This window comes from Pelobates fuscus, chromosome 11 (genome assembly GCF_036172605.1).
Source record: "Pelobates fuscus isolate aPelFus1 chromosome 11, aPelFus1.pri, whole genome shotgun sequence".
In the NCBI taxonomy this organism is placed as follows: Eukaryota; Metazoa; Chordata; class Amphibia; order Anura; family Pelobatidae; genus Pelobates; species Pelobates fuscus.
The window spans coordinates 82,872,215-82,886,184 of NC_086327.1; the positions used below are offsets into that span (position 1 = coordinate 82,872,215).

The 13,970-nt window shown below is 47.5% G+C and overlaps 1 protein-coding gene across 1 annotated transcript in view; it reads left to right on the forward strand.

Moving 5' to 3' along the window:
- The window catches only part of FOXR1 (forkhead box R1), a 73,363-nt gene that overhangs the window by 1,503 nt on the left and 57,890 nt on the right, over positions 1–13,970 (forward strand). The window contains exons 2-3 of the mRNA XM_063435570.1: positions 1,903–1,992; positions 3,031–3,227. Of these exons, the coding sequence (XP_063291640.1) occupies positions 1,903–1,992; positions 3,031–3,227 (287 nt within the window). The remainder of the gene's footprint in view (positions 1–1,902; positions 1,993–3,030; positions 3,228–13,970) is intronic.

Genomic DNA, 13,970 nt, shown 5'->3' on the forward strand with positions numbered 1-13,970 from the left:
GTTAGCATTTCACTGAGAATTAAACCTTTTTTTTTCATGCATGCTGTGGGAGTCAAAGCCAATACAGGTGTGGCTAGGGCTGCATAAACAAAGTGATTTAACTCCTAAATGGCAGAGAAATGAGCAGTGAGACTGTGTGGGCATGATCTATACACCAAAACTACTTCATTAAAGCGGCACCGTCATGCTGAACTTACCGCTTCCTCTTCTCTTCCTCTCTTAGAATCTGTTCTTCCTTTTTTACTTTTCTGATCTAGTTTACTTTAAAACATAAGATAACGTAGGGACTACCTTGTCTTATGTATTTTTCCTACGCTTGACTTTGACCAAATGAGGAGCTTAAGTCAGCTTCATTTCCTGTGTCTAAATGACGAAATCGGGGGTCCCAATCAGACGCTTCTCTCACTCACTCAGTCAGTCAGTGACCCACTCAGTCAGTGACCCACTCAGTCAGTGACCCACTCAGTCAGTGACCCACTCAGTCAGTGACCCACTCAGTCAGTGACCCACTCACCCTCAGTCACCCACCCACACTCAGTCACCCACACTCACTAAATAAGTTTACTTACAGTTTGAATCCTCCCCTCCTGCTCGGTCTCTGGTCTTCAGCCTGTCAGCTCCAGACTGTGTGCTGATCTCCCACAATCCCGCGGTGCTGACAGGCAGACAGGATGCTCTTGCACAGAGCTGCCCTCTGTCTGCTGACAGCAGATCAGAGTGGATGGAGGCGTTTTATGCCTCCATCAACTCAGAAGTCTGAGTGACTGTAACTGGAGGTGTTCCTAGCTTTCAATGTAAACACTGTATTTTCTCAGAAAATACAGTGTTTACATGAGAGGCTGCAGGAAGCTATAGTTCTCACCTGAACAACCTCATTAAGCTGAAGTTGTTCAGGTGACTATAGTGTCCCTTTAAGCTAATGTGTTTAAGATGCCTATAGTGTTACCTTTAACGTGTTACTTTTCACCTATCCATTGCAACATTGTTGCTTTTCTAACTTTTAAGTCCCTTTGCCTAGTTACGCTACATGTTGAGGACTACATCTCCCAAAATGGTCTTAAGCCATAATACTGCTAAAGCATCAAGAGGATATAGTCCAAAACATCTGGAGTGCAGAATGTTGCCTAGATGGTGGTTAATACTATTTTGTATTCAAGTTGCTATTACTTATGAACTTTGCTTTGAACAGATATCTAGCTGGTAATGACATTTTGCACTTGGCATTTAAAGGAACACTATAGGCATCACATTAACTTTAGCTTAATGAAGAAGTTTTAGTGTGAGATCATGCCCCTGCAGTCTCACTGTTCAATGCTCTGCCATTCAGGAGTTAAATCACTTTTGTTTCTGTTTTTGCAGCCCTAGCCACACCTCTCCTGGCTTTGACTCACAGCCTACATGGGAAAAAAAAGCTTAATTTTCAATCAGATGTTAACTTGCTGTACAAGTCACATGCTGGGAAGTGTGACTAAGGCTGTATAAACAAACTAACTTAACTCCTAAATGGCAGAGAATTGAGCTGTGAGACTGCAGGGGCATGATCTGTAAATCAAAATTGCTTCATTATGCTAAAGTTGATTTGGTGCCTACAGTGTCCCTTTAATTATTGTCACAGATTTCTATATCAATTATATGGTAACATACTGTGCATACAAGAGTATTCTATGACCTCACTTGCATTGAAAAAGAGGTGGACGTAATGAGGTCATATTTGTTGTAGTGACACACTAAAGATTTTTTTATTAAATCATTTTGCAAGTGATATAATGGAATATGCTCTACGTATTTCAATATCAGAATTCTAAAACAATTTGGCAAATGAACTGTGCAACCTGTTGGTTTTTGACAGGATCCAAGGTTGAAAAAAAGCCAAAAGAGTTTTATTCTTTTTGTTTCCAACAGGTGCTGATGAAAAAGTGGAACGTTACTCTCTAAGACGTCATCAGAGTACTGAGCTTTCTCCTTGTAAGTCAGAAGAAGGCAATCCACAGGGTAAGGCTGTCAAGTGCCACCAGCAGCAATAGGTCCTCCAACACATTCACGTTGGGCACCAGTAATAATTGCTAGCAAATTAGTCTGGAGCTGACAGAACATTTAGACCTATCTATCTAAAATCATACCCAAAATATCAGTTGTGCACAGATGTAAACCTATGAAACATATCAACGTGACTTTGGCATAAGAGTTCCAGGGTTCCAAATGTGAATTCTGTGCATAAATACATCCGTTGTAGGTGCGTACAGTATGCTAACACATATAGGGCTTCCCCTTGCAGGCAGTGCTTTTCTCCCCTCCCCGTCTCCCAATAAAATATCTTTATTTATTTTTTTAAAGAGACCCACTCCTCTTCCCCTTGCCAGTTCAGATTGCATGGATATGGTTTCAGCCGGCAAAACTGTCGAATCACCGGCTTCTCTCTGAGAAGCCTGTAATTGGACCACACAAATCATTGGCTTAGGTCAGGAAGGCATGTGGAAGGCAGCGCTCGGGATTTTCCAGGTACGTAAAAATCTTTATTGCAGCTTTAGTGCACAGCTAGGGGGAAACATATTTAATAATGACCACTAGAGCATTTTACGTAGAAGAGGGTTAGAGTGACCCTTTAAAATAGAAAAGGCAGACCTAATAGGCAGAGGGATTTGGGTCCAAAATAAGGACTGTCCCAACTACTAATGGACACATGGGAGATATGCACTTGGGTTGTTTGTGTTTAACCATGTAGATCACATCTTTACATATACAGTATGCATGTAACGTTCAAAATTCAGTAAGTGTGTTTGTATGTGTCTGATACGTATAAATATGTATGCAATGTTTTAAGCGTGAAATATGTAAAATATAACAAGTGAATGTTGTGTCCATTATATGTTGGTGCAATGTGTGTTTTTATGTAAATATGGATTTCATTAAAATCTGTCTGCTTCATATTTTTCCTTCTCGTTCCATATTATTCCATTTTATGTTTCCCATCTAGCTCTAATCGAACCTATCGTGCCTACTGATATTCTGCTTGTTGTTTTTCTTATCCAGAGTGCAGTTTCCAGCCGAGCCTGTGGCTAATTGTGAACCCCAATCTGGTAATGCCAAATCCAGAGGGTATTGCTAGAGTGCCACCCGAACCTCCTAAAATTACTGGATTGCGCTCTCCTCTCCAATCATACATTGCCATTGATTATTCCACCATGGAGGATTCCGAAGAGGAATCCCAAACCTCTTGCAGTGAGCTGGTAATAACTAACGCAGGAAACAACCAAAATTAAAATATAATAGAAGGGACAACCAATTAAAAACATATTATTATTTTTATAATTGACAAATGTCACGTATATTTGTTTTACTGTAATTAATGTTTTTTTTTTTTTTTCATTAATCAAGTTTTATTGATGTACGTCAATAGGTAAATTTGGGCTCGCAGGCCCACGTTAATAGCAGAATACAAAGTTACATAGTAAAAGCACAACATAATATAATATACATCTGAGAGTAGAATCAGTGACAGTTGCAATATCAGGGAACATAAGATCGCTAGTGTCAGTCAATACTTTGTTCCTCCCTAGGTGGCACATCCCCACCGCTCTTGATAATCCTAGTTAACCGGATCATTCAACCGAGGGCTAGGGCGGTGCGGGCAAATCAATATGTATCGGTGCCTTGGAGTTGCGTGTGAACCAATGGTTGGTGTCAGGGCCGGACTGGGAAAAAAATTCGGCCCGGGCATTTTTCGATCACAGCAGCCCCCTGAGAAAGGGGTGGGGCTAGAGAGGGTGTGTTTTGTCATCACTAATGACAAGCACGCCCCCTCTCAAAGTGAGCATATTGGTTTAATGCGCAGAGCCCTGCTGAAGAGCTCTAGCATGGGAAAAAGGCCCTGTATTTGTTCTGCGCAGCGTAAGCAAATGTAATAACATGCTTGCGCTGTGTTTGGTTTTAACTTGTCTCTGGTGTCTCCATAAGGGGGATACCAGAGGAAAAAAGGGCCAGAAAAGCATATGGTGCATGTGTTTGGAGCCTGCTTGTGGGATTGCGTGTGTGTTGAGTAAGCTGATTGTGGTGTGGTATTGTGTAAATAGGTCAATTTAATTTGTGTTTGTGGTGTAATATATGTGGCTACGGGCTGTAGCGAGTGTTTATAGGGGGCATAGTGTGTATAGGGGATGTAGTGAGTGTGTACATACGGGCTTTAGTGTGTGTAGGGGTTGTTGTAGAGAGTGTGTGTTTAGAGAATGTAGTATGTGTTTGCTTGCAAGGAATGTAGTGTGTGCATAGGGGATCCAGAGTCTGTATGTCAGGAATGTAGTGTGTGTATGTGGTGCAGTGTGTGTAGGGGATCTTGTGTGTAAAGGACCCAGAGTGTGTATAGGAGAGTGTGTGTGTGTGTGTGTGTGTGTGTGTATAGAGGATTCAGAGTGTATATAGGGTAAGGGATCTAGAGTGTATCTGGAGCGTAATGTGTAGTGGTGCTGTAGTATATAATATTGTAAAGTGCTACGGAATCTGTCGGCGCTATATAAATGCCAATAATAATAATAATATTATGCATGCTGCACCCTTCACACATACACACAGCACACCCAACACACTGCACCCTTCACACATACAATACCTCCAAACACATATGTGTTTGGACGTATTGTATGTGTGAAGGGCGCAGTGTGTTGGGTGTGCTGTGTGTATGTGTGAAGGGTGCAGCGTGTGTGTAAGAGGGGTGCTGTGTGTGTGAGGGTGTTCTTATCTACTGTCACATTCTATGTTTCTAATGTATTTGTCTGTTAACTTACTGAGGGTTATTTTATATATTATACATACGTGTGTGTGTGTTGTATATGTGTGAGAGTGTGCTGTGTGTGTTGTGTGACTGAAGGTGCTGTGTGTGTGTGTGTGTGTGTGTCTGAGGGTGCTGTGTGTTTGTGTGTGTGTGTGTGTCTGAGGGTGCTGTGTGAGTGAAGGTGCTGTGCAGGCCCGGACTGGCCATCGGGCATACCGGGCAAATGCCCGGTGGGCCGCGATGGCCGTGGGGCCGAGGCCGGCAGGGGAGATCACAGGATCTCCCCTACCAGCCCCTGCAGGGCCAGCGCTACCCGAGCGCCGGCCCTGCTCTGTGCCTCCATGGGCCGGTGGGGAGATCAAAGATCTCCCTCACCGGCCCAGAGACACTGAGATGCGGCCTCCTGGGGAGTGAGGGAGGGAGGCAGGAGGAGGAGAGGACCGGCGGAGCTCTAGCAAGCAGCTCCGCCGGATTCTCTCGCGAGGTCTGAGCGTTGCCGCGGTTACCGCGGCAACGATCAGATCTTGCGAGACTCTCACCATTGGACCACCAGGGATGAGGCAGAACGGCACCCCCCTCCATGGAAACCGGGCTTCCCACCCCCTCCCAGGCTAAAGGTAAGAAGGGAGGGGGTGGGATACATAGTTTTTAGTTTTTATAAAAAAAATAATAATAATTATATTTATATATTACATTTATACAAACACTGTGCTATAAACACTCACACTAAGAGCACTCACACACATCACACTCATACTAACATCACCCTCAGACACACACACACACTCACACAGCACCCTCAGACACACACACACACAGCATCTTCACTCACACAGCACCCTCAGACACACTCAGCACCCTCAGACACAGACACACACACACACACACAGCATCTTCACTCACAAAGCACCCTCAGACACACACACACACACAGCATCTTCACTCACAGCACCCTCAGACACACACACACAGCACCCTCAGACACACACACACACAGCACCCTCAGACACACACACACACACAGCACCCTCAGACACACACACACACAGCACCCGCAGACACACTCAGCACCCTCAGACACACACACACACACACACAGCACCCTCAGACACACACACACACACACACACACACACCACATCTTCACTCACAAAGCACCCTCAGACACACACACACACACACACAGCATCTTCACTCACAGCACCCTCAGACACACACACACACACACACACACACAGAGCACCCTCAGACACACACACACACAGCACCCTCAGACACACACACACACAGCACCCGCAGACACACTCAGCACCCTCAGACACACACACACACAGCACCCTCAGACACACACACACACACACACAGCACCCTCAGACACACACACACACACAGCACCCTCAGACACACACACACACACACACATGCTAGAGCTCTTCAGCAGGGCTCTGCGCATTAAACCAATATGCTCACTTTGAGAGGGGGCGTGCTTGTCATTAGTGATGACAAAACACACCCTCTCTAGCCCCACCCCTTTCTCAGGGGGCTGCTGTGATCGAAAAATGCCCGGGCCGAATTTTTTTCCCAGTCCGGCCCTGGTGCTGTGTGTGTGTGTGTGTCTGAGGGTGCTGTGTGTGTGTGTGTGTGTCTGAGGGTGCTGTGTGTGTCTGTCTGAGGGTGCTGTGTGTGTCTGTCTGAGGGTGCTGTGTGTGTGTGTGTGTGTGTCTGAGGGTGCTGTGTGTGTGTGTGTGTCTGCGGGTGCTGTGTGTGTGTGTGTCTGCGGGTGCTGTGTGTGTGTGTGTCTGCGGGTGCTGTGTGTGTGTGTGTCTGCGGGTGCTGTGTGTGTCTGCGGGTGCTGTGTGTGTGTGTGTGTGTGTGTGTGTGTCTGAGGGTGCTGTGAGTGAAGATGCTGTGTGTGTGTGTGTGTCTGAGGGTGCTTTGTGAGTGAAGATGCTGTGTGTGTGTGTGTGTGTCTGAGGGTGCTGTGTGTGTGTGTGTCTGAGGGTGCTGAGTGTGTCTGCGGGTGCTGTGTGTGTGTGTGTTTGAGGGTGCTGTGTGTGTGTGTGTCTGAGGGTGCTCTGTGTGTGTGTGTGTGTGTGTGTCTGAGGGTGCTTTGTGAGTGAAGATGCTGTGTGTGTGTGTGTGTGTGTCTGAGGGTGCTGTGTGTGTGTGTGTCTGAGGGTGCTGAGTGTGTCTGAGGGTGCTGTGTGAGTGAAGATGCTGTGTGTGTGTGTGTGTCTGAGGGTGCTGTGTGAGTGTGTGTGTCTGAGGGTGATGTTAGTATGAGTGTGATGTGTGTGAGTGCTCTTAGTGTGAGTGTTTATAGCACAGTGTTTGTATAAATGTAATATATAAATATAATTATTATTTTTTTTTTTTATAAAAACTAAAAACTATGTATCCCACCCCCTCCCTTCTTACCTTTCGCCTGGGAGGGGGTGGGAAGCCCGGTTTCCATGGAGGGGGGTGCCGTTCTGCCTCATCCCTGGTGGTCCAATGGTGAGAGTCTCGCAAGATCTGATCGTAACCGCGGCAACGCTCAGACCTCGCGAGAGGATCCGGCGGAGCTGCTTGCCAGAGCTCCGCCGGTCCTCTCCTCCTCCTGCCTCCCTCCCTCACTCCCCAGGAGGCCGCATCTCAGTGTCTCTGGGCCGGTGAGGGAGATCTTTGATCTCCCCACCGGCCCATGGAGGCACAGAGCAGGGCCGGCGCTCGGGTAGCGCTGGCCCTGCAGGGGCTGGTAGGGGAGATCCTGTGATCTCCCCTGCCGGCCTCGGCCCCACGGCCATCGTGGCCATCGTGGCCCACCGGGCATTTGTAGTGTGTTAGGGTATGGCAGGACCCAGAGGGAGCCCGGTGTTGGTTGATAGTAGTAAAGAGGTATGGCACTGGGCGGCCATTGTAGATGTAAAGGGAAGGGAATTGTGCGGGTTCAGTGAGGACACATGATAGTATGAGAGGTTCCCTCCAGTGATATGAACTTCCAATCGTGGTGTCCTCGTTCGCACCCCGACTGCGCGGTAGGTTCAGTGCCGGAGAGCCCTGTCCCACCGTGGAGTCCCCAAAGATCCGACCGGACTGTCTAATAGCCACCTTATGACCCATGTCGGGCTATGTATTGTCGGGTTGTGCGTGTCGTAATTGGTGTGCGAGGGAAGTAGTGTAGCAGATGTCGTGTATAGGTGGAGGTGTGAGATCCAAGCTGTCTCGGGTTCCTCGCGGTAGGAATAAAGTCTTGTCGTCGTGTGTAAGGGGTGTGGGAGTGCGAGGTTCCCATTTGTGGTTGTCGGTGAGTCTTGCGCCTCCCTTACCATCAAAATGTGGTGTGTGTTTGGTCAGTTCCCGGTCAGTCATTATTGTCGCATATTGTAAGACCAGGGTCTCCATGAAGATCAGGCCAGTGCGTTGAGTGTCTAGTAACTGGTCGTGTGTGGATATCGTGTAGCGTCAGGTCTGTCTCAGTCCGTCCCCTCTCACCTGTGGGGACAGGGGGAGTCTGAGGTCCACCACCTTTGCCTGTGAGGGCTCGCGACCCGTGATTTTATCACGTTGTCTAAGCATTGGCGGCGTGTGAGTGTAGACCAGCTAAATAATTTTGTGCGTGTATGTACGTCCCCCTGGGGCGTCTTTGTTATTTCGAGCTATCCATGATAGTGCCTTATCCAGTCGGGGTGGCGTGGTCGGTTCGTGAGGTGTGGTGTCCACAGTCATTAATGGCATAGAGCAGCTGTAAATCGCAGTGCATGAGATGAGTATGTCGCAAGGGCTGCGCCATCCCCCGGCCCCAAGTCCCCCCCGCCAGCACCCCCCTACGGCCGCGCACGGAAGGTGAACCACGGCGCCCATATATCCGCGTATTTTGCCTCTCTGCCTGTCAATTCTGCTTGGAGCGCCTCCGCCGCCCTGATATCCTCAACCCTATGAATCCACTCTTCCCTGGTGGGGGTATCCGTTGTCTTCCAGTATACCGGGATGAGTGATTTGGCCGCGTTCAAGAAATTACGCAGTAACGTTTTTTTGTATGCAGACAATGGTTGTGAGGAGATGTGCAGTAAGGCTAATTCTACCGACCATTTGGTATCGTCTCCAAGGATTAGGAGAATGTCTGATTTGATTCGATTCCAGAATGGTGCGATAAGTCTGCATTCCCACCAGATGTGCAATAGAGTCCCATTGTCTTCCTGGCATCTCCAGCACGTTGGTGGGATAGAGGGGAAGATCCTATGAAATAGTACTGGTGTTCTATACCACATGGATATCAGTTTGTAATTTACCTCTTGATAGCGAGAGCTAGAGGAACTCTTATGTTGCCAGATCAGTGCTTTGTCCCATTGCGTCGGGGTGAAAGTCTTGTCCATGGCCCATTCCCAGCGCCGCTGGAAGGTGTTATTGTCCGATGTGGGGTCAGTCAGCAGATTTTACTGTAATTAATGTTACTGTCTGTGCCATATAAACTTTGAGTAGTAGACTGTGTTTGATTCTCAGTGTGAACATCTTGCGGAGCACTCCGCTATGCAGGTTTATTCACTAAAAGGAGACTTGCTGGGAATTCAAAATGGCAATTGTCTTATTACTGAAAGGTCTTGGTGGTGTTTTGTCCATTATTTCATAATCCTCTTCTTCCTCTTTTTTTTTTTTTTTTGTGATGAACAGCTTCATAATGAGGACAAAAAGGAGAGGGGACAGGGTGCACATGCCATTTCTAATAAGAACAGGATTGGACAGTTGTCCATTAATTCAGATTCTAGCACTGGGGTTCAAGTAAATTACATTTGGCCATTTTAGTCAAGTAGGTCATAAGCCCATAGTTTGTAAGGTTTGAAGAGTAGGGACAAGTCAACTTGTCGAATGCCTTTTTGGTATCAATTGAGAACATTCAATTTGAGCGTTGGAGTGTTTGGAGAAATGAATTACAGTAATCAGTTTGGTGGCATTATTTTAGCCTCTCTTCCTGGAATAAGGATGTACTAGCCCCTGTATAAAGACCACATGCCAGGATTTTGGTAAATAATTTTAAATTTAGGCCTGTGAGGTTTGAGATAAGTAAAATGTGAGTTTGGAGTTTGGTAGAGAATTTCTGTAGGTCAAAACAGTGAAGGTTTCTGCGATACTGATGTACCAAGGGTGGTATAATCTAGGTACGGGGTACAAAGAATTGTATCATAAGGATGCAACATTAACAAATGTGAAAAAAGTAATACTTTCTGAATTAAGTGTGTGTGTGTGTGTTTATATATATATATATATATATATATATATATATATATATATATAAAGAAAGGATGCACTCTCCGGTCTTCCAAAGTAAGAAAAGTATTTATTCCATCAAACGGTATATAATAAAGTGATCGACGTTTCGACCCATTCGGGTCTTCCTCAAGATCAACATATAACCATAAAGACAAACTTTATATAGAAAAAAATAAAGTGTACTCACCAATTGTGATTATGACCCTCCTCCCCTTACTCGAAACCCCGAAGTGTCTGCCGGTCGTCACGTGATTTGCGTAATGACGTAACCACATTGGGCGTGCGTGATTACGAAAGCGTGGTTACTAGGAAACCAGTGTATACAATAAACGACCGGTTTGATATGGTTCCGTGTAAAGTGAATAGTAAAGTCTGTGTGACTATCTATTGGGATATTAGTGAATATGATATATACTATATACATCATGATAATCATATTAGAACACATATTATGTGGAGCATTCCATAGATTCAATTAAGTGAAAAGAAAAACGTGCCATATGTGTATAAAAGCACCTGTGAAAATAATAACAGTGAAAAAACTATGGAAAAGCTGTGACCATGCCCCACTGTAACAGCAATGTGTATAAATTCATAAAAAAGTTAAAATAGGGGGCGGGGCCTGACCATCATGGCGGGGAGTCGTGATTTCCATGAGCTCCCGCACAGACTTGCCAAAAAAAGCAAACCACGCTCACACAAGCAAAACAAATAGCAATACCGAACACCCACTTGCCACCTGCAACAAAGGGCACACAGAGGGACGCTACTAGGCTCTATTGGGGCCAGCTGGCACCACAAACGACTTTGCGGCCTGGTACACACCGGGCGGGGGAGGCGGCCGCTCCCCTGACCTGCAGGGATCCTGAAGTCGCTTTCAGAACGAGCAAGCCCTGCTACCCCCCCCCTTGGACCGGCGGGGGTGATTCCGGTCCACCCCAGAGAGGCTACCCCAAGCATTCCGCGAAGTGGGATGTCGCTAGCAAATGAAAACCTACCTAAGATGGCGGACACTGCATGTGTCGATGGCCCTAAAGACGCTACACAAGACATCCTCACATGGCTGAATAACCACTTTGATGCATTCTGGAGGAAGTTGTAGGGAGTACTATATCAGCCTGCCCCACCACGGCCTCCCACTCTTTCACGGCGGACACCAACCATCTACTCCCATCAAGCGATCCAGCGCCCACAAAGCCGCCCAGCACCCACATGCATCCGAGCGGGGCACCAGAGGCGGAGGAAAAGACAGCAGCGAGCAGTGAAGCAAAAGCCACACAAGCCTCTACCTAACACCCGAGAGGCCAACAAAGGTCTGGCAGCAGGAGACAAGGTGAGAGGGGGTGACCAACTGCTCACAAGAGCCCACCCGCCTACATGTATGCCACAAGGCAAGCGGTGTGGCACACTCCCAGAGATGGGGGTCTGGCCGATGGAGGGCATAGGCTGATTGATGCAATGGGCAATGGACTCCCCTGGTGCTGGACTTAAGAGACTTACTCTCTCTCATGAATAATGTTGATATGCCGCCTGCCCCTAAGATGATCCTGTCTCAAGACCTTCTACACTCCCAATAGGGGGACCCTCTGGGGGACTTACCTTGTTATGCTCCACAATATACATCTCTCGCTGTATTATTATTTTATTGTTTAATTATTGCCTATTCAAACCAGACTAATCTGGGTGCATACAGCTCTTAAGATACCCATCTCAATCTGCACCTCGTTCTACTCATTTATCTTTCGCTAACATATATAAAATGTGCAGTTATATCTAATGCCACAGTTATACTATGTGTGTCTAAGCGCTTGCTCCTGCTGTTGTGGCAGCGCAAGACCGATTGTTATTTGTGCACAACAAAAATAAAGAATAAAAAAAAAGTTAAAATAATGTTGCTCGGAGCGAGCACACCAGCACCGTTGACGGACGAAGACATACCACACATGGCGTACACACCGGCTCCCCTGGTGATCAGATCTCAAAACTGCAGGGGCCTGAACACCCCAGAAAAAAGAACACACCTATTGCGGAGCTTCAAGAGACAGCAGGTCTCCATCGCCCTCCTACAGGAGACACATCTCAGAGAGGTCTCGAACGCCCTAGTGAAAGACAAGAATTACCCAGTCAACTACTTTAGCAATCATCCAACGTCACGCAAGGGAGGAACCGCGATACTCCTTGCTGCCCACTTACAATTTACGTCCACGGACACGATGATTGACGACGGAGGACGGTATCACTTTATCAAAGGTGAAATAGCGCGGAAAACATATACCATAGCCACGGTCTATACGCCCAACACCGGGCAAGCTAGCTTCCTCAGACGAACACTGTCAAAGTTATCAAGATTCACAGAAGGTATACTCATACTTGGCGGGGACCTCAACATCCCATTGGATCCACTCATAGACACCACCACGGGAAGCAGCAGCATACCTCACTCGGCTATCAGAACGGTACACAAAGCCCTCAGAGATTTGAGACTGGTGGACACATGGAGAGCGCTACACCCCGACGATCGGGATTACACGTACTACTCCACAATCCACGACAGGTACTCCCGTATAGACTACCTCTTTATCCAACAGGAGGGGCTCTCATACTTGCAAAAAGCGGACATCCTCACCACACCATGGTCAGACCATGGGGCAGCACAGATAACGCTACTATCGCCCCTGTACCGACCCACCAGGATCTCATGGAGACTCAATGATGCACTCCTGACGGACACGCTCCTCAAGACCCAAATCGCGGAACATCTCAACCACTACTTCGCTGAAAACGCAATAGAGGGGGTCTCGGATATGACGATATGGGAGGCACACAAAAGCGTCATCAGGGGACACCTGATCCAAATGGCCACCAGGAGGAAACAGGACGTCTGGCACCAAGTAGCCGACCTGACACGGAAGATCTCTGAACTGGAAATGGCCCACAAACGAGACCAGCAGGACCAAACCTACAGGGACCTGATAGCACATAGACGACAACTTTCCGATCTACCTGAGCACAAACACGCCAGTAACACCCGACGGTCGCGTGCATTTTTCTACATGCATGCCAACAAGAGCGGAAGACTACTGGCACGGATGCTACGGGGTGAACAGGGACGAGCGCAAGTCCGCGCCATACGCACAACTTGGGGCACAACCACCCAGTTCCCGGAAGACATTGCAAACTAATTTCACAGGTTTTACTCCCAGTTATACAACATACGAGGAGACGAGGACGACCCGGTTCGGAATGCGAGGAAAGAGGATACAACAAGATACCTAGAGAGCTTTCAACCGGACGCCCTCACCCAGGAGGAAGCGGAAGCATTGGAGGCACCCATCACCGAGGAAGAAATTAAACTGGCACTGAAAGCAGCAAAAACCGGAAAGGCCCCAGGACCAGATGGCTTCCCGATGGAATACCTCAAAAAATTTGGATCCATCCTCATACCACACCTAACTAAGGCCCTCAACAGCTTGCGGGAAGGTACAAAGTTCGGCAGGGAATCACTGGCCGCCATAGTCACGGTTATCCCCAAACCAGGCAAATGCCCGGAACAAGTAGGCAACTACCGCCCAATATCACTCCTTAACACCGATATAAAACTCTTCTCCAAGGTGCTGGCGATGAGACTTCAAACGCACCTGAAGAGACTCATACACCCCGACCAGACAGGTTTCATACCGGGCAGAGAGGCTAGGGACTGCACCCTCCGTCTCTTCGCAGTACAACACTTGGCCAGATTAACAAAGACGAAACTACTCCTACTCTCCACAGACACTGAGAAGGCTTTCGACAGAGTAGACTGGCACTTTATGACGGAGGCGCTACGCAAGATGGGCATAGGACTGGGTATGCTCACATGGATTACCGCATTATACAGTGGACCGAACGCTAGAGTCAGAGTGAATGGGGCCCTCACGAACAGCTTCGACATTCAAAGCGGCACAAGACAGGGCTGCCC